The sequence below is a fragment of the Carya illinoinensis genome, chromosome 11, assembly GCF_018687715.1.
Source record: "Carya illinoinensis cultivar Pawnee chromosome 11, C.illinoinensisPawnee_v1, whole genome shotgun sequence".
Taxonomy (NCBI): Eukaryota; Viridiplantae; Streptophyta; class Magnoliopsida; order Fagales; family Juglandaceae; genus Carya; species Carya illinoinensis.
Genome location: NC_056762.1, coordinates 25,146,365 through 25,167,989, shown reverse-complemented (window position 1 = coordinate 25,167,989; position 21,625 = coordinate 25,146,365). Strand labels below are relative to the sequence as shown.

General features: G+C 35.8%; 1 protein-coding gene, 1 long non-coding RNA gene and 1 other non-coding gene across 3 annotated transcripts; 1 reads left to right on the top strand and 2 right to left on the bottom strand.

The window, feature by feature from the left end:
• Positions 1 to 2,274: 2,274 nt before the first annotated feature.
• Positions 2,275 to 2,367, bottom strand: TRNAY-GUA. Its single transcript has 2 exons — positions 2,331 to 2,367; positions 2,275 to 2,310 (listed from the first exon to the last, which is right to left on the bottom strand). It is a non-coding gene; the product is annotated as a tRNA-Tyr (tRNA).
• Positions 2,368 to 3,887: 1,520 nt separating this feature from the next.
• Positions 3,888 to 4,832, top strand: LOC122282009. The gene is made up of 2 exons (XR_006230363.1): positions 3,888 to 4,463; positions 4,600 to 4,832. It is a non-coding gene; the product is annotated as an uncharacterized LOC122282009 (long non-coding RNA).
• A 4,362-nt stretch (positions 4,833 to 9,194) lies between these two features.
• On the bottom strand, positions 9,195 to 15,062 carry LOC122280998. Its single transcript, XM_043092183.1, has 9 exons — positions 14,796 to 15,062; positions 12,845 to 13,055; positions 12,448 to 12,686; positions 12,118 to 12,327; positions 11,834 to 11,926; positions 11,654 to 11,749; positions 10,901 to 11,560; positions 10,664 to 10,799; positions 9,195 to 9,564 (listed from the first exon to the last, which is right to left on the bottom strand). Exons 2-7 carry the CDS (start codon positions 13,050 to 13,052, stop codon positions 11,198 to 11,200), a joined length of 1,209 nt encoding a protein of 402 aa, XP_042948117.1. The 5' UTR covers positions 13,053 to 13,055; positions 14,796 to 15,062; the 3' UTR covers positions 9,195 to 9,564; positions 10,664 to 10,799; positions 10,901 to 11,197.
• Positions 15,063 to 21,625: the final 6,563 nt, after the last annotated feature.

Below are 21,625 nucleotides of genomic sequence, written 5' to 3'. Positions count from 1 at the left end.
CATAGATCATTTAGAGGACAAATCTACTATAATATGGATATTTTACAATCTCTAATGATCTCTCATTTTCTCTGTATACAATAAAGGTCAGAAACTTCTTTTCTAGATAAGATAATATCTTAAAACTTTCGTCATTAGATTGAAAATGAATTCTGTGTTCTTATAATAGTCACTTAGCCATCTAGAAGAAGTCTTTTTTTTTTTTCATACGATCTGATCTCTCTTTATTTTGACTCTTGGGAGTGGTGAGGAATAATAGTTTTATATTTTTTCTTATGTGTTTGATTTGCTTTCTTTTCTCCTTTCTCATTTTTTTTTTCTCTTTTATGGTGTCTTTCATCTTTTCTCTTAGACATTTATTTTCTTTTCTTTTTTATTATTATTTCCTTCTTATCTGTTCTTTATTTTTTGATGTGGGCTGAGCTTAGGATGCCATATTGGGCAGGGAGTATTTTACCCCTAACATACATCACGTTGAAAAGATGCATCTCCAAGAGGCAAAATCGTTTCCACCCATGCATTATTGATAGGCGAGTAGGACGACCTCATTGTTTGTTCCAAAAATCTAATCAAAATTCTAGACGAAAAACCAAACGTAACCAAATACAAACAATCATCAAGTCCACGACATCCAAGCCAGATTCGAAGCCAAAGCAAAAAGATCAACCAAACCAAGAATCGACTGTATCATAGAAAAAGAATTTGAAACATAAATCAATAGATCCGGCTTGAGCCTTGAAGACTATAGAGCACATGAAATATATATATATATATATATATATTCAAAACAACTGATAAATCAAAATTTGAGAAATTGAAGCCAAAACTCAAAAATCAAAATCAAAGAAATTAAAAATAGCCTTTTGGATTTAAAAAACAAGAAGAATTTGTGAGCAAATTCAGGAGAAGATTTTTACATATAGATTCCAGTGTTACATGCAAACTAGATTGTTGGAAATGAAAATTTTTGTTGTGTTACATACAGTCACTTTTACATATTTTTTGTGCACTCTATTGATATGATTAATCAAAACAGTTATTTTATACAAAAATCTATGTATAGTTACTTTTGCGTACTCCTTGTACATTCTACTAATGTGATTGATTGCGTCATTTTTTTTAATATAAAATAATCGATTTTGCCAATCAAATCAGTGCAGTGTATAAATAATATGGAAAGAGACTGTATGTAATATAATTCTATTTCATATTTTAAAAAAATGACGTAGTGAATCACATTAGTAAAGTACATAAATAATATACAAAAATAATTAAGCATAAAATTTTTGAGAAAAATAATCAGTAAAATTTCCCAACATTGAGAGAAATCTAAAGAGAGAGGAAGTTCATCAATCATGTTTGGTGACATTTCTATTCTTTTCTAGTCGCATCTCTCACTTTATAGCAGCAATGTGACCACACATCTGTCAAACTAACAATATTGTTTTTATATAAACTGATATCGTATGCTTTCACATCAATGTTATGGTCGATCGGTACCACATCGAGAAAGGTTTCTGCAAATAAATTTATTCTTTTGTTTTCTTCTGATCTTTGACCAAAAATTGCATCAACAGAAAGCATATATTTTCTCAAGTCTTTATCGTTGAACTTACGTTATATGTGAAAGTGAGAGCTTTTGTAAGTTGTCTTCGTGTCTAAACATTTGTATTAAAAGCTCACTGAATTAAGTGCTTAATGTAGCAAAGATTATTACATATATATCAAACAATTTTCATATTTATTTAAAACTAAATTAAACTATTTTTGTATTTTCCAAAACACTCCTAACGTGTCTTTTTTTTAACTCTTCCAGAGTCTATATTCATCCCTCATTTAGTTAAATCCTAACTATATACATTTGAGTAATGGGCTGATTCCATTGCTTTTGAATTGGGTTTGTATAGTAAGAGCTCAAGAAATTGGCAATTTTAACATAATGGATTAAAACATGCTACCCAAGATCTTAACCATATTTAGGAAAGATGAGTACTTAATATTAAGTATTGTTGTTATCATCAGCAAACTTTATAATTGAGAAATGCTACAATTATAAAAAGTTCTCACAAAATTAAATCTATAAACTAAAACGATTTCATATAATACGTTAAATCTATTTTAAAATAAAAATGACTTTACAGTCTAATATGCCACATCAAATCATGTCAGTTTGTAAGGTTATTTTTGTAAAATTAAAAATGAACGTGAATTGAAATTTCCTGATTTTATTATTTTTTAAACTGAAATTGTTTAAAAAAAAAAAAAAATGAAAGTTCCGACCTGCCGGATTCGAACCAGCGACCTAAGGATATCTACTAGGAATATTCCCACTACAGTCCTCCGCTCTACCAACTGAGCTAAGGTCGGTTGATGGCACGAGCTCTCATAAATTTAATATAGTTTTTATTTCTTAATTGTATATTACGTTGCTTTGGGTATTACCATCGGCCCAGCTTCCAGTTTTTTAAGCCTAGTCGTGGTTGGGGGAGACTCGTCGAACGTTCCTTACAAACCACTGAAATTCAGACTCTTTTCAAGCCCATGAATATGATCTTCCGGATGCCCAGACAGAGTCACGCTAATGGGCCTCGGCTCTGGCCTTTTTTCTGCGTCTCGGGCGTTTGAGTCCAATTGTCCCCTACTGCTGGATTAAACTCCGAGTTCCAAGTCATGTCTTGAATACTTTCCATAAGATCCACATTTTGGTTTACTGATTTGCACTTTGTATCACGATCTCACGGTCAAGATTGTACACATTATTCTCCTCGCAAATGATTAAAGTTACGCTTTTTTCAAATCGCAAATGATTAAAGTCACGCTTTTTCAAATCGCAAATGATTAAAATCACGCTTTTTTCAAATGTGTATTGGTTAACAATTGGTCCGTTTTACAGCCATGGTTTGCAAAGAAGTAGAAGAGTTGATGTGGACACCATTTTTTTGGTTATGGCTATCAGTAGTGACTAGATAAGCTGGGTGTGATAATTAATAATCGACGATGATTTAAAAATAAAAAAATACTCTAACCATAAAATAATTATATAAAATTAATTTTATAAATTGATGTGATTTGGCATGATTTATTAAATTATAAAATTATTTTTTAGTCTCATTTAGTTATGCATATGAGTTCAAATGTGATAAGAAATCCGTAAATAATAGGGAGATAATTTATAAATAGTAATGAAATAATTTGAAATAAATTTTTTATAAAGTTTTAATAAATAAGGAAGAAAAAGTTGAATAAACAAATTATAAAATTAAAAGAGGTTAGAATATAATTTTTTAATATCATTTTTGTTTTAAGATATGAAAAAGTTCAATTATTTTTTGTGTTTTATTTGAAATTTTAAGAAAGTTGAAAGTTGTAATAATTAAGTAATGATTAGATAAAATAGTTGAAAATTTGAAATTGAAAAATATTTTATTTTTGAATGGTGTGTAAATGTTAAGATGATATCAAATGAGAGTTTTGTGAAACCAAACCTGACCTTATTGTAAAACAGATTTGATGGATCACATGAAATCACGCTAATTTATGAGTTTATTTTTGTAGTTTTTTTAATAGCCATAGAACTCCTCAAACTATGAGAAAAGATATTTACAACTGTGAATTGTACAACCGTCGCATAATTGTTTTGAAAAAAATAAATAAAACATGGGACCCACATGAAAAAAATTAATTTTTTAATAATAGATCTCACTTTTTTTAAAGGAATTACGTGACGTTTATGCACTTCACAAGTATACGTAAAATTACTCTTAAAATATAACGCATGTATTAAAAGTAGATGACCTGGCATTAAACAATAATTCTACGAACAGTCGACGAATAAAATCGCCCCATAGTCGCCACATCATCAAGCTCGTTTTTAATTGTAACATTTTCAAAACCAGTTTTTGCCACAAAATAAAAAGAACAGAAAATAGGCAAAAAAAAAAAAAAAAAAAAGAGCTCAGTTCCCACTTCTGCTTTGTTCTTTTTGCAACCGAGCTCAGATTCACGCTCAGAAAAATTTGTGACTTCGTGGTGCTTTGGCGTCTCCAATCTGAGAAAAATTTCATGTGCTAATTTTGTCTGAGACTTGGAATTGGTCTTTGATCTCACAAAAACTTCAACATCGTGGTCTGAAGCTTGGGTCTTCGTGGTGCTCTAGTGTTTTATGGTGTCGTCTTCTTCTCAAGGTCGTGTTTGGCTTCGTGGTGTCGTCTTCTACTCAAGCTGGTCCTTGGCATCGAGATTGTCAATCCAAATCAAATGGATCTGTGCTGGTAATTTTGTGGGTCTCTAGGATCTTCGTGTTCAAGTATGTATAGGTTGGACTCTAGAGTGCAAAAAGCTTCTCTCTTTCCTTGGATCACATCCATTTCTATAGAGAAACGAAAGAGACATGGAGTTCGACAAAACTGATCATCACGAGTATCTTTGATTTGAAATTCAATTTTAGTCACCACTATTCAAAGGTAGGATCCAAGAAATTCGTCTGTTTTTCCATTCTATTTCTAACCTTAGTTTTCAATAGTCAAACGAGAGATTTTGTTTGTTTAATTGTGTGTTGGTAGCTAATTTTTGTTGAATTTTTTTTGCCTTCGTGAGCAGTGAAGTGAAATTACAAACTTGCTTCCACTCTACCTGTACCATCTGACTCTGCTGAAGCTCTTCATGTCCTCTCCTCCTCAAAGGGTAGTTCATCATGAATTTTTTGTGTTCTTTGAAAAACTTCAAATTTTATGGCGTCCTCATTCCAAAAAGTCCAGGCAATTGCTCTTTATGTTTTGTAACTGTTGTAAAATTACTGGTCATATTTGAGAGTGAAAGGAGAGTTTTTGCAATGGGTTTTTTGCTTGATGAGTCAACGGGGCCTTTGATAAAATGAAGAGCGGATTTGCGGATAAAATAGGCTGGACAAAATGGGTCTGAGGAGAAAACTAAGGGAAGCATCGCGAAGGGATGGGGGAGAGGGGATTATCGGGCCAAAAGAAAGAATGAAATAGCGTCATTTCTCCAAACCTAGAAATAATACAATTTCCTTAAAGAAGGCTGCCACATCATCAAGCTATATGCACCATTTGTGCGCCGTTTATGCCTTGCAATTGCATCCAGCGTTTTTGTGCATTAAAACCTAAACCCTATAATAAGCCTATTGATGTGCCCAACTGAGGATGTTTCCTTGGGACGGGGTTGAAAATGTTGGAGAGTCATTGCCCTCCTTCAGAGTGGTACGTAGATGTCTGAATGATGGCTCCTTGTCGAGGATATCTTAAGAGAAATCATAAAATTATTATTGTATAACAACTTGCTTATAATTATGAAATAAAATTATATTATTTTAAATATTAATTTTTAATTTAATGGATTTTAAATTTAATAAAACTTATTATTATGTTTAAATTTGTATATAAATTATGAATGAGTTGTAAGCCAATCAATGCTATCATTACTCTATTTGTAATCTCCTTTCAATGCCTTTGAGCCTTTCGAGCCTTATTGAAGTTGTTGATCGGTAAGACGTAATTCTTCTTCTTTATTAAGAATAAGAAGAATAAAAATTATAAAAAGTATTTCTTGTTCATGGGAATTGAAATGTTGCATTTCTCAACAATTTTTCGATTTCGTTGCTCATTTCCCATGAAATCTATGGCCTTTCTCCGTAGGCGATGTGGCGGGGGAAAAACAGATTTTTTCCATGAGTTGGTGCTTTAGTGGGAAAAATAGATGTTTTCCATGAGTTGGTGTTTAAGTCACGAGTTTTTTACGGAACTGTTTAATGAGAAATTGCATTTTCCCACTAATCATATACCTTTTCTGACCATATGCCCTCCCGACATATAGTAGTACATAGACATTTCAAGAATAATAGATTGCTTTGCGAGGAATATGCAGACGGAACTCGATAACTTGAAATCTGGAATACAAGTGCTTGATATAAGCTAAAATAGCACCTTGGGCTGATAAATCCACATCACTAGAATTCAATGTGACCACAATGATTTGTGAATCACTTTTAACCATAAGACTTTGAATGCCCATATGAGAAATAAATTGTAAACCCTTGAGAATGGCAAGAGCTTCAACCATGTCGACAGTACAAACTCCATTCACTACATTGCACACAGCAAGCAAAATAGATCCACAATCATCTCTTAAAATAGCATCCACACCAGACTTATTTAAATAAGAAAAAAGAGCCCTATTCCCTTTCAACTTAACATGTTTTTGCCACAATAGATAACGTTCTTTATCGATTGATTTTCAATGAGAATGTAATTCCTGATAGCTTCTAATTAAGCATATTAAAAAAAAAAAAAAAAAGAGTAATGCAACATACAGTCGTTCCTTTGAAAGGAATTCTGTTCAGTATTACTTATGACTTTTTTAAAAAAAAATTACACGGCACTTAAATACTCGACAACTACAAATGTCGTTCCTTTGAAAGGAATTCTGTTCAGCAATATTCAGTGCAATGTCTTTGCTTTGAAAAATGGCCAAATTTTTTCTATATATACCAAGCTATTGTAAAGAACTCAACAAAATTCAAATTAAGCACTTGCTGCTGCAAACATAGAATAAAAACACCAACATCTTGACAAGGATGAAACTCTAGAAAGATGCTAGGATACGGCCTCTTGAGCCATAAATCCTGTTACTTTTTCAAAATAAAAAATAGCATGAAGACAACTTTCCACCTGCTTATGACATAAAATATAAGTTTCATCCGTCCCTAATTGTCTCCTTTTAAGCAATATATATGGTGGTAGGAAGAATATCATTACAAACTCTCCAAGCAAAATTCTTTAATGTCGTTCCTGGGACATGCATGTTCCGTATCGATTTCCAAACTTGTTTCCTTACAACAGCACTCGAACTCTCTCCTACACAATGACTAGGACTTCGTTGTGAAGCTCTCTTTTAAGCAGATTTTACTGAAAATAAATCATTTTTCTGATCACCCCAAATTAATTTAATTATCACCAGGACAAGTAAAACTCAAGGGGATCTTCAAAATAGCCTCTTGTGTAGCATTCGAGAAGTTTCAGGACAGTTTCTCCCTATTCTACTCAGGTACTCTCATGTCTATGAGTTGACTTTTGCATCATAATCCAGATCGACCCCTTGATATGAAAATATAATATTTCTAGAAGCCAACGATTTTTCCAAATTCTTACTTCCTGATCAGTGCTATCCCTATACGCCACTTACAACGTGTTGTGAAAAAGAATTATAGATATAAAAAAATTATATAAAATAAATTTATAAATTGCATGATATATTTTTATGAAATTTGTTATATCTATTTTATAATAAAAATAATTTTATAATTTAATATATTATATCAAGTCACATTAATTTATAAATTTATTTTTACGTAATCTCTTTATAAATAAAATATTTTTCGTTGCTAAATCCACTAAGCAAATCTCATTTAAAGATCAATGAGTACTTCCATATCTATGGAATTACTATTACATTGGGATGCTCAAGGAAAACAAGCTTGTTGGCGCGTTCAACTAGCTAGCTAATTAATTTATGCAATCATAACACCTTGAAAGTTGAATCCCACTTTCTTTATTCCAATCCCCCCACCAACAAATTGAATAAGGGAAATGTTACTCTCACATAGTTGGGTTACGACAAATTATCATTATTATTATTATTTTATTTAGTAATTAAAGAAATATTTTTTAATAATATTATGAATTTTATTTTTTAAAAAAATATTTACTGATATATAAAAAAATAATGAAAAAAAATTGCTCTTATCAGAACCCATCTCGTGCTAGGTGTAGCACTGCTCATTCATGCAAAAAGTCATTCACTAAAACTGGTTGTAAGCTAAAGTACTGAAACCTAACCATGCCATCGATCACATCTTTTAATTATCTGCAGCCATTGAACTATTGCCTAGCTAATTGGTGATGATATTCAAGGCAAGGCAGAGCGGTATTTGAAAGCTTTTTTGACAAAGGCAATAGGCTTGGGATTACATCACATATTCATTTCACTAAAGCTAGCGACCAATAAGAGAGATGTAGAGGGAACTATAAATTTGAGCTAGCATTGACAATGAGAGATCATATTCATCTTTTATTCTCACTACAACATATTGTTGTTTTTGCCGTGAAAGCTAATGGTCGGAATAAGTAATCCCTTCATGAGATAAAAATTATTCCCACTAATTCCTCTGGTGGCTCCTTCGTGGCATATACTTCATGAGCATAGATAATTTACCCACCAACTTCCTCATTTCGTGGCAAAAAAAAAATTTTTGCCATGAAAACTAATAGTGTCAATACGTAATTTCATCCGTGGGAAACTATGTTGCCAACCAAACTATTTTGGTGCAATTAAAACTTCTTCCCATGCGAGCATCTAATCGCTAATTACTTTTATCCACAAATAAGTATGTAGAGATTTTAGTGACATAAAGTTTTTTCCCATCCACTACCTCTTGGCTATAGTTAAATTTGGGTTGAAAACTTTTGGTGGCAAAAAATCCTATATGCAACAAATTAGTAGTCGGGTAAAATTTGATGCCATGCATCACTTTGTGGCTGGTTTAGTGGGTTAAAGTGTTTCCGCATCCAACACTTTTTGGCTATAGAGAGTTTTGGCAGGATGAATTTTGGTGGCAAATATGGTTTACACTTATTATGGTTACTATCCCCGTGACTTTTAATCGTGGCTAAAGAAGATTATCCATTAAAGATGTTCTTCACAATCGACTGTTGTGAATTTGTGATAATAACTTTTACGCTGCGTGTTAAAGGGGTGGGAAAATGCCACTGTGTTTGAGACTAATTAGTGGGAAACGTTTATTTGTTGTGAAATGTGGTGGTGGAAATCCTATTTTTGACCAATAGCAATATTGTTTAATATTTGTGGGGATCCAATTGCAGCATTTGGTATAACTTTTTCCCACGTAATGATTTAGTGGGCAGTATAATTTTTCCCATGGGTATTGTCACAACATCTGTACATTTTGTCACCAACAAAACACTATAAATGTCCAGATTTCAATATGACATTTATTGTTCTTAGGATGCATATATAACCTGTTTTTCAACTATAGTTCAATATGAGAACTATAGTTCTTAGGATGCAGTATACTTCTTGGCTATAGCCAGTTGATGCATATATAACCTGTTATTCAACAACAATAACTAATCCCAACAATGAACATGAACAACAATTTTAGAAAAAAGGAAGGGCTACCCAGTCAAAATATCAACAACAGATTGTATATTCTGTGTGTTTATAATCTGTCAACTCAGTTACATACACAACCACCAACAACTAGTACAAATCTGCCAACATTGTTCTTGCACCTATGATATAGAAAATCTCCTACAGAATATCCATAAGGGTGTTTACTTGAAGGCCATGAACCTAACTAACACATTTGGCAGCATGTTATCCAAGTACCTCCAATGGGATTAGTGCAGAGCAGGAAAAGAAGACCGATTCGTATGAGCATTAATGTAGAACTGGAGCCTATAATTTTTCCATTCTCCAGACATTCAGATTTACCAATATCCATCCACATAGCATGGTGCCAAATTGCTCCTGAAAGTGTAAAAAAGCAAAATCTATCAAATTTGACATAGTGATTTCAATGGGTTAAACTACATGACTAAAGCTAAAAGGTGGGGGAGCTTCTATAGTATTCAAATTATATCCATACCAGAAATAATAATTTTAATGCTTCCTTACTTGCCAATCATATTATATACAGGTTTGTGTATTTAGTTTTCTTGACTCTAAATGCAATTTTGGACAATGTCAACATCAAGCAATATCTATTCCCTGGGATTATCACTATATAAGCCACTACCAATTCTATGCCAACTGCTATTGCAGGTCCAGATTGCATATTAGTAGATTTAAGTGTGCTATTGCCTCATCCATGCAAACAATTAAATACCAAATGTTATATTCTATCCCAAAACTATTAGTACAATCAAGTATATGAAGTAGTTATTCTCAGAGAATGAGTATCGAAATTCAACAAACTTAACTCGCTTCATATCATATCTTGTTAAGAATCCATGACATTAGTATGAACTGTGGGAAAATATACTTGCTATAGCATGGGTAGCTGATTCCATTTTCTATTTTACCCAGTAATTCATAATTACTTTCAGATTCTCACAGTTCATAGTCGCTCATCTGTTTGACATTGACATACTATACCCCCGTGTTTGCTGAATGTAATTGAAGTTTACTATATTTAAAATCCACTCATGCTCCAAACTGTAAATATTGGTTGTCACTATTCTATGATAAACACAGCTCTATTTTGGCTTCTAGAGTATACTGTTATACCCTATAGTCAAGTTTTCATGTGGTACTTTTTTATATGTACCATGCAACTTAATTGTATACATTAGTATACAAATTGTTTTATCATAAATGGTCCTAACCAAGCACCACTCACAGATTTCTGATGGAAATTTATCCTAAGTTAGAGAAATTTGGTGTTTAACCTACCCAAGCTACTTAGTGTGTAGGTTATCTAGCTAATCTAACATACCTAAACAATTTAATTGAGCAAACCTGATGAAACAGTTCCACTGCCTATGTGTGTGATATTGAATAGGTTATTGGAGACTTTTACTTGAGTGACTAGAAATCTTAATTGATTTCAATAATTAAAGACACATACTGAGTTTGAATTTGCTGCCAGCCTTGATCATTCTCTAAGCATCTGAAACTGCTCTGAGATCTCCACCCACTCCTGCTCTACATTCCATGATCCATATGCTTCAGCTGAGCTTTTCCCCAACCTGTTAAAAGTTTCCCTGTCAATATATAACAATTAGCAGTTTCAGTATTCACAAGAATGTTACTCAAGGCTGCCATGTTTTTATTCAAAAATACTGGTGCATTCATCAAAACTTACCCTTTCCACATGGACCTAATCTTGTGAATGTGAAGGTAGTCAATTCCAAAAGTGATATTACTGCACCCCCAAAAAGTCAATACTGAATACAAAAAGATGCAGATCCTAAACTACATTACTGAACTTCCCACAACTGTCTTATACATATCCACCCTAACTATACAAAACAACTACCAAAATTAGTACTACTTATAAACATAAGTCCATGGGCATTGGATTGAGCAAGCCATAATTGTAACAATCCACAAAAAACCCCCACCACCTACCCTTCACAAAAAATATCCTAGACTGAAATGCCTAAGCATCTTCATGAGTCTCTCTATGAGACTCACTTCCTCTCTCTAACTCACTTTGGCGATAGCTCATTAACAGTTTCTCATGCTCAGAAAAATTCTGCCTCAATGCAGCAATATCACCCATCATTTGATCTAGCTTGCTCTTGTACATTTCAGCCTCACTCTTGTGGCGTTGATTCTCCTCCGCTAGACGAATAAATGCTCGACTATTCTTCATTGCAGGAGAGGGGTCCGGAATCACCATATGCCCCATCCCTTGAGCATAACCAGATCTTTGTCCCAACACTTCTTTGAAGATGCTCTCAGCTGCTTCGACTACATCCTCCTCACTATCTTTCTCAGCTAACCTCTCGACCATTAAATTCTGAAAAAATTAATTTGTAATGGGATAAAATCAGCATTACTGTTAAACACTAATGCACTGGGTATGTCAAATTAAATTAGGAAGATGTCTTACATATTTGTGTTCAGTATCTGCATTGATGAATTGACCTTTTCGTGTTGACCAATGTGTTTCTTTATAAAATGCTATCATATCCAGCGCCAATGCCCTCTACAACACACAAGAAACAGTAGACGTGATCATCATTATTGCAAAACTTTAAGACTTATACCCCCAATCACAAAAGTCACTAACCTTCTCCTCTAATATCCTTATAAAGGATTTACGCCCACCGGTATGTTTGACTTTGAGTTTTTTCCTATTTGAACTGTTTGTTTTGGACTTCTCCTGCAATGATGTTCCAGAAAAATGACAAAGTCATTAGTTAGAATGTCTTTCCCTCATTTATACTTATTAATCAAAAACTGAAGCTGATTAGGAAGAACTTCTAACTGGTTGATATTTCAGACTATGTAGAAAATTTGGATGCATCTTTTTTGGATATTGTTACTTAGACAATACTATTCTACAATATTTACCTTGAATGTTGGACTTGCCCACCGTTCACATAGCTTTTCCCATACCGGTCTGGAGACCATGTCCGTCCCACCCCGTACGGCCTCTTCGTGTGATGCATATTTCAAATACCTCTTGTGTAGTGTATAATGATATGCATTATACTTATCGCCTAAATGTGACACAACCATCTCACGATGGTTGTCTCTCGACCAATCGAGAACAAAATCTGCCTGCATAAAATTAGTTAACATCAGTACAAATTTTAAGCACCTAACATCGTGTAATCAGCACATATGACTAATCAACCAACTTGTTATAGTGCACTTTTTTAGTAGAAAGTATAAAAGTACCCTAACACGGTCAATGAGCTCTTGCTTTTCGTCTTCAGGTACTAAACTCCAACTAGCATGCCTCATGTCGGCATGTACCTTAATAATCCATGTCAATCGGCCCGTGAATATTGATGCATTCTCACATGATGGCCCTCGATGACCTTCTTGTATAACCAGAGGGATCTTACCGACCTTCCTAAGTCGGTCAAATAACGTGCCCTTAGCTGGCCCTCTTCCCCGTTTCTTGCTAGGTCGATCTACATCAAGACATCAAAGCGTTCACACAAACCCAATCACTTTATTTGCTTACAGCCACCAGGAAAATATAATTAAAAACTAATACACAATATGTAATTGCTAACACGTCAAATATTAAGTTGAGGCTAAAAAATTCTGGGTTAGTTGCATTACATACCATTTTCTTGCTGCCCCTGTCCAATGTCTGCTAAAACCAAAGCCTCTTGTGCCCCCGCACCTCCAACATCCTGCGTTGATTCGTTTGAATCTGGCTCGTCCCGCAGTGTGGTTCTCGGTGGCAACACTTCTGCTTCTAAGCTGCTAGCAATGACAGCTGGACCGTGTGGGACTCGGCCCCCCCGAAACTTCACTGACCTCACCCTCATTACCTTTGCTCATATTAATCAGTTATAATATCAGTTGTGTATTTGCAAAGGATATGTAAAAACCACTTCTGATTACATGCTATTTAATGTGATCCCGGTCTTGTATTTGCATATTTCATGCCCATACACATTTACTCAGTGCGATAATATTTTTCTAGCAGTAAGCATACTGAAGCCACACCACCTACCTAATGCCTCTTTTCATCTAAATGATATTATGGCTTCCTTTTATTACCCACATTTTATCTTACCCAATAAATTACACCATTCATTAAAGGAACCCATAATGATTTAGCTCTTGTATAAGACATGCAGGTGTTCCTTTTTATGAGAATGAGGTGGCAGACGAACCATCTTTTGAATATCCTAATCACAGATCCATTTCCATGTTTCATTTCCCTTAGTCATGTTCATTTAAACCCATTGCAACATGTAACTGGAATGGCATTAAACTTTATTTATGATTATATTGTCATACTAACTGATGGGTCAACTCAACTCAGTAACCACAGTTCAAAATCCATATTTTATGGATCTAGACATAAAGGACAATAAAAACTCTGGATACTCCAAGGCTACCTGCTTGTGTTAAAATCAGATTTCTAAGTCTACTGCTACTCTCATAGACTTAGTGCCTCTACCCTCACTGTGATAATATTTTACTATTATCACAGTCTATGTCAAAACTAAACCGTAGACTTACCTGTTTTCGTCATGCATGGACTTATAATCTCAGTAATTATGTTAAAAAACTAAAACAAATGTTAAATCAAGTGGCCAAAACATGGATTTCCTCCAATTATTCTAATTAATTGACCATACAAAGTGATATCTCTGAAAACAGTAAATGAATAAACTATTACTTGCTGCATGACTGAAAATCCATCATCAGATACCATGTGAATGGGATAAAAGTTTGCACATCCAGTTTGTTATTGTAACCAAGATAGTTTGCAACAACCTGTATTTTCTACAGGCAACCATGTAGTAAGGATGTGATTATGTATTAGTACTTAAGCTTGAATCCTATGGTAGCTATACTTGCTATTCTGAAATTAATAGCAAGTATTCTAACATCCCTAACCATTAAAATATGCAGAAGTCATTATATTATGCATTTAGATGAAAGCATAGACTTGTGATACCACACCTTCCTAATGCAACTCATTGCAGTATACCTCAGCAACTCAAAATGCAGGATAAAGATGATGTTTAAATATTCTTGCAACATGTTTCCAAAATACAGCATGTTTTCAAATAGAAGTAGTTCCATACTGGAAAGCCTCAGACAGAGGTGATAGATAAGTAAGGCACTCGAGGTGTAGTATAGTCAAAAGAGTCTATTTTTAAAGTGAACTCCAGTTGGTAGGAAAGAAGTCAGTTTCATGATACTAGATTGATGATTGACTTAAACTGCTACGAACATCAATGTCCTAGGTAGAAGAAATGACATTAGTAAACTGAAACCAACATCCAGCTTGGAGACCCGTGTAAACTGGTGCATCAACTCATTTCAATAAATACAAAGTCATAGAATAAAGTAGTTGATGTGTAATAGGATATCCACTTGTAAGACAGTAAAAAAACTAGAGTCCTGGATGGCTATGAAGCTATATGCTTGGACAGAGGTGAATTAGCAACTTATTTCCCCACTGTATATACTGTGAAGAAGATGTGCAAAGAAAATGAAAACTGAAGTAGGAAGAGAAGAAGCAAGTGCTTGCAAATCATCCATGTCCAAACCTGATGCCAGAGTTGGTTTCCCTTGATATGCAGGGAAGGCCACAGTAGCTTAAACACTCTGGATATTTTTGAAGTTCAAAGTGTCTAGTGCGTAACTAAAATATTGACTGCTGCAACTCAGAACCAAATAAGACTGTTCTGATTCAGGATTGTGAGCCAGCTGTCCCCAAATATCTTACTTTGGCAGCTTGTCAGGCAGATCATCAAATCAAAGAAAGGGCGCCTTTTCCCATCTGAAAATTGACTATCCCGCCCTTGTACTTCTTCTCCCGCCCCTTACATATTACCAGTTTTTTGGATCCTGATCTTACCCTTACACTGCAAACAATTAAATACTCCAATTAGTAAAGTTTTGTTATATTTTATATGCACAAAAAATACATCCTACTCAGGTTCAACATTATTTCAAGAATAACTTACCAAATTGTTCCTGTTTTGAATCCTTGAACCGACAACAAGACGTTGCACTTAGGCAAATTATGTCACCAATAATACCATCAATATTAACCAATGCTATTTTTCAATCACGAATCTATTGGCACATTAATTTGCTCAACAGTTATAATAGCCTCTGTGAGCGTCCAGTTTTGAATCTCATGCTCAGAATTGTACAACACAGTTGAATACTCCCTGTTGTTACATATCAACTGGGTGCAAACATGTTTAATTGAATGTGAATATTTGCTTATTTTAAAAAGTGCAATACTGTGATATCAAGTCAATGGGATAAAAGTTTCTGTAAAGTTCTTTTTGTTAATCATTATGTGCCAAAATTCAGTCAACATCTCTTTATCATGTTGGTTCCAATATTATTGATTAATGGCGTGGGTCTATTGGCACATTAATTTCTTGGAAGCAGGCCCTTGTAAGCACATTCTGAAATTGCATTTTCGATTTTGACAATACTCCCACATGGGTATTGTGCTAGGCTGATCAGCACATCCACTCTTTCAGGTGCTTCCCAACAACACCACCAAACTTTTCCAGCACATTCTGGGAAAAGTTCCTGGATGGCTAAACCATGCCCCAACTTGTTCCTGAACAAAAAAGGAAATATACACCTAATTAATAGAAATGGCAGAGTGAGAGAGAGAGAAGAGAGAAAAATGGCTACTATCCTGATTTTCAAAGAACCAGGGACTAAGCTTTTCTTCATCCCCAGCATTCTTCAATAACTCAGTGGGCAGCTCCTCCATTCTCATCCTCAGGTTCATTTCAAGGAATGAAGAATTCTAGATTTACAGTAGTGATCCTAATCCTGCACAATTGAAAACCATACATTAAAACCAGGGTTGTTGCATGCTATAGAAGAGGCTAAAACTCACTGTATTCCTACTGAAATTGTTCTGGAAGGCTCAACTGATAAGCTTAACTGGATTCAACCAAAACAAGTGAGCCTCCAATACTGTAAAATGGAGCCTTTTCCATTGTTCCCAGTGCAGTCCAGCCACTGGACTTGGCTATATTACATGTAGGGGTTTGTAGAACACTTTGTGTACAGATTTTCTGAAATGTGTACACAAAGTCTCCATTTTAGAACTGAGCAACAGTTTACCCAATTTTGTAAATGTTTTGTAGACTTCTAAAACAAGTTATAAATTATTACAAAAAAGCTAGCAGTTGTAAGAAATTTCACCCATTAAATGCATAACACTTGGATGTTGCACATGGTTGGTACTTAGTTAAAAACTTGGATTGCTCATGAAACTTGTGTGGCCAGTTTCTACATACCTAACTCCAACCCTTAAATAGTTATAACAAACTCTAACCAATATTGATCTTCTTCTTCTCAGATGTGAACTAATGACGCAAATACATTTTGTCGTTATGTGGAGTTAATGACTTCCACATAATGCAAATAAAGAAAATATGGGGTTGTTGCATGAGTACACGTTATGACTCTAAAAGCTACTAAATATATGCTTGAATGAATGGAAAAGCAATTCCAAATTGTCATCACACATAAGGAGGCGTAACTTGTTTTACGAGTCTGAATAATATTAAGTTACATATAGTGATTTCAATAACTACACCGATGAAGTCCATTGGAAAACTTGGAATGCACAAAAACAAGCGGGGGCTGGAATTAAAACTCTTCTCCCTCCTCCTCATACTCGGCCTCGCTGTCAGAGTTACCATCGACACCTACATCATCCAGTCTCAAGTCATCGCCATGTAGTTCATCATCAATGAATACATCATCATCAACTTCTGTCATTGGTTCTCTATGCGATATGGAAGTTGGATCAACAGGCAAATGGTCTGAGTCTTCTCGATTTAATGGCTGGGCCATGGCTGACCCACTCTGTGGAATAGGTGGATAATTGTTAGTGTTGTTGTCACCATCATCATTTGAGTCACCATCTGATGCTTCATCATCGTCAATCCCATCATCAACAGTTGTATTTGCAGGAATGTTGTAAACATTCCTACTTGTCAATTTTTGGACTACCTGCCAACTTCCCCCCAATATCGGATCATTGAGATAAAAGACTTGATTTGCTTGGTCGGCAAGGACGAAAGGTTGATCTTTATACCATGTCCTAGCAGTATTGACTACCGTCATTTTGTCCCTAACACGTATCCCCCTTCTCGGGTCGCCAATGTCATACCAAGCGCATTGAAAGAGATATACCGAACGCCAACCCATGTAGCGCAATTCCAATATATCATGTAACACACCGTAGAAGTCAACATGGGATCCCTGATGCTCGCCATGCACGACCACCCCACTGTTTTGGCTGCGGCGATACCTTTCCCTCTCTTTCGTATGAAAGCGAACACCATTCATTATGCATCCGGCATAAGATGCGACCCATGGATCTGGACCACATGCTAAGGCATATATCTCATCTGTTACCGCATCCGGCCTAACTGAACGAAGCTCTCGAATCTACCAGACAAAGAATATATATGCCGAATTAGTTATATGTATATTATGAGATTGGAAGTAGGTACAGCAATGCAGACGGTTTCATATCTTACTCGTGATCTGAACCAAGATGGGAATTGATTCTGGTGCGTTTGGTCGATATTCTGAGCGTGATCTTCTTGGATCTTCTTATAGTGCTCCCTGTCAATATATGTGACACGATCATTCCCCATGAATGAGATAAGTGATATAACACATGATAATTGTTTTGTATTTAAGTAATAGATGATTGACTTACTCAATGTATTGCTCAATCTCCGAGCAATTATTAAGTATATACCATCGGGCATTGACGAATAGTGAGTCTGATAATTTGTGGGATCTTGCTGTTCCCAAAGGTCTAAGCTTTTGTGAGAACACAGATAAACTTTGCTCATTTCCCTTATCAGTTGAGCCAATACGAACATCAATGTTTCGTTCCTCGCGATTGTATCTAGTTTCAATATTATGGAGGTACATTGAGCAAAATGTCAGACACTCGATATGCACATATGCCTCAGCAATTGAGCCCTCTGGCCGAGCTCTGTTGCGAACGTACCTCTTGAACTTCCCTAGATACCTTTCGAAAGGGTACATCCACCTATATTGCACAGGTCCTGCTAGAAATGCCTCATCTGGCAAGTGAATGGCAAGGTGCACCATGATATCAAAAAAGGCTGGAGGGAATATCATTTCTAATTTGCAGAGAATGAAGGGAATATTAGCCTGAAGAGATGTCAACACTGATAAGTTCAAAGTTCGAGAACACAATTCTTTGAAGAACGAGCTCAAATCTATTAAGGCTTGACGTACATCAGACCGTAAAAACCCACCAATGACAACCGGCAAGAGTGATTGCAAGAAGACATGACAGTCATGGCTCTTCATTCCACTGATCTTTCCATCACTAGCGTTCACACAACGGGCAATGTTCGATGCAAATCCATCAGGAAATTTCACTTTTGACACCCAATCACAGAAAACCCTTCGTTCCAAGGAATTTAACATGTAGCAACCAAGACTCATACTTACTCGGTCCCCAGCATGTTGTAAATGCAATTCCTTCCTTATTCCAAGATTTTCCATATCCCTGCGGGCATTGGGAGAGTCCTTTGTTTTTCCTTCAATATTCAGCAATGTTCCTAAAACGCTATCGCAGATGTTTTTCTCAATATGCATGACATCAAGGTTATGTCTCAAGGCCAAGTCTAACCAATATTGAAGCTCAAAGAAGATAGATTTTTTGGTCCAATTTAGTTGATTGGGCGTTCGCTTCCGCTTCGAACTAGCTTTACCAAACTGGATATGGTTGGAGACCTCATATAATTGTTCTATCAATTCCTCTCCCTGGACCCTTGATGGTTGGAGTCCATGCTCTTCGCACCCATTGAAAGAATTTTTTTTCCGTCTCCAACTATGATCAGGTGGCAACCACCGTCGATGCCCCATATAGCAATGCTTTCGCCCATAGACCAACCACTGTGAATTTGTGCCTTCTCTACATGAAGGACATGCCATCTTGCCCTTTGTGCTCCACCCAGAAAGATTGGCGTATGCGGGGAAGTCATTGATAGTCCAAAGTAGTGCTGCATGTAAGCTAAACATTTCCCCACTGTACGCATCAAACGTCCGAATACCCTCTTCCCATAGTTCCTTCAACTCATCAACAAGAGGACGCAAGAACACATCAATATCATTCCCTGGTGACTTAGGGCCAGGGATTAGTAACGACAAGATGGTGTATGGATCTTTCATACATGACCAAGGGGGCAAGTTGTAAGGCACAAGTAGTACTGGCCATATACTGTACGGCTTACTCATGTTATTGAATGGGTTAAACCCATCACTCGCCAAACCGAGTCGAACATTGCGAGGATCTTGGGAAAAGGCAAGATGTTTGTTATCAAAGTCTTTCCATGCCTTTGAATCTGCTGGATGTCGCATGCATGATGGATCGTCAACACGTGCATCAACATGCCATCTCATGGCTCGGGCAGTCTTTGTTGACATAAATAGCCTCTGCAAGCGCGGCTTCAGGGGGAAGTATCGAAGAACCTTTTGTGGTACCATTCGTTGCTCACTTGTGCTTACAACCCACCTAGATGCCGAACATTTAGGGCAAGCATTGTACGATGCATTTTCCTTCCAAAACAACACACAGTCATTTGGGCAAACATGTATCTTGTCATAACTGAAACCCAAGCCACGCTCTAAGCGACGAGCATCGTTATATGAATCTGGGAAATGAGCGTCGGGAAATGCAGCATGCAGAAGCTTGAGTACCATGTCAAAGGACTTCACGGTCCAACCACCTATGCTTTTGATGTGAAGCAACTTGACGATGAATGATAGCTTCGAGAACTTCGCACATCCAGGATAAAGTGGCCTTCGTGCGTCAGCAACCAACTCCTCAAAATTATAGTTGGTTGGAGCATCAGAGGTGGACCCGACATCAAAGTTGTGGGCATTTCCATCATTGCTACCTGGATTATCCATGAATGACCCATGCCGAATGTCATCTAACATCTCATCGACATCATCCATGTAGTGATTGGAAGGAGATGCATCATCATCTACATCTTCAGAGAATGTAGAATTTAGGATCGGATCCTCTTCTCCATGAAAAATCCATATTGTATAGGTTGGATCAATCCCTTTTAAAAACAAATGATCTTCCACAATACGAATAGAGTGGAAAGCCCTATTCCGGCATCTCTTACATGGACACCTAATCTGATTGGGTGTTGATGAATGTGCTTGCGCCATGGCTAAGAATTGTCGAACACCTTGATCATACTCAGTGGAATGCAATCTATCTTCAATATGCACCCAAGACTTATCCATCTTATGTATCAAGGTGAATTAGCAACAAAAGGCTAATTAGGACAGGTTTGGCACATGGACATAATGACCTTCGAATAGAAAATTAAATGATATTAGTCTTCTATCATAGCATGATGAGCTTTGTATACTAGAATACCATAGTAAATTCTACATGAATTAACTCGCACAGTGCTGTAAACCAGTAGTAGTATCTGAAAGAAGCTTATAATCATGAGATAACTAAGTGATAAAGTATTAATGGGTTTGTCACATTCCAAGGATAAGCTAAAGTATATGAAATCATATACTTGTAACCTACAAACACAGTCCAAACCCACAAACGTCAGTAATGTTTATGCTTCCAATAGTCATATTCTGTTGGAATCTTAGATGTAGTTAACGTGTGGGAAATGAAGGTCTATATGTACTCACCATGCAGAATAGTACATATGGTAAGTAGTAGGTTATCCATGGTTCAACAATAATAGGAACACATTTGCTCATAGAATGAACTATTCAGAGGAGGCAAGGATAAGGACATAAGGGCATTCTTTATAAGTAATTCTTTTTCAGAGTTAAATACATTAATTTATAAAAATTAAGGGCTACACCAATTAAATATTGTAGACTATTCATCTAGGGAGTAAGTTTGGTGACTAAAGATTTAGAATATTAGGAGGTACCATGCACAACTGGGGATCAAATTATATATTTGAGTTAACAGAAGTCCAGGTTTTGGGACTGGTCATGTATTAACTATATGTGAGATTTTTTCTAAGGGACCTTAATGCCTCTTGATGTAATAGTTCCCAAGACAGAGAATTAATCGATGCCTAAAGTATTGTTGTTGGTTTTTGGTGTAAACATTTGGGCGTTGAGGCTAAATGGGTTGCAATTATACCTACTTATATTGCTTACAGCCACAAAAGTAATAGTTAAGGGTGTATACAAAGGACTTTTAATCAAAATTGCACGTAGGGGTATCCAACATGATTAGGTGAGAGTCCACAAAGTTAAAAGCATCTAATATCCCCTGTTATTCAGCTGCAATGATGCCACGACTTGTTCGTAGTGGGTTTATTCAAAGCTTAACAAA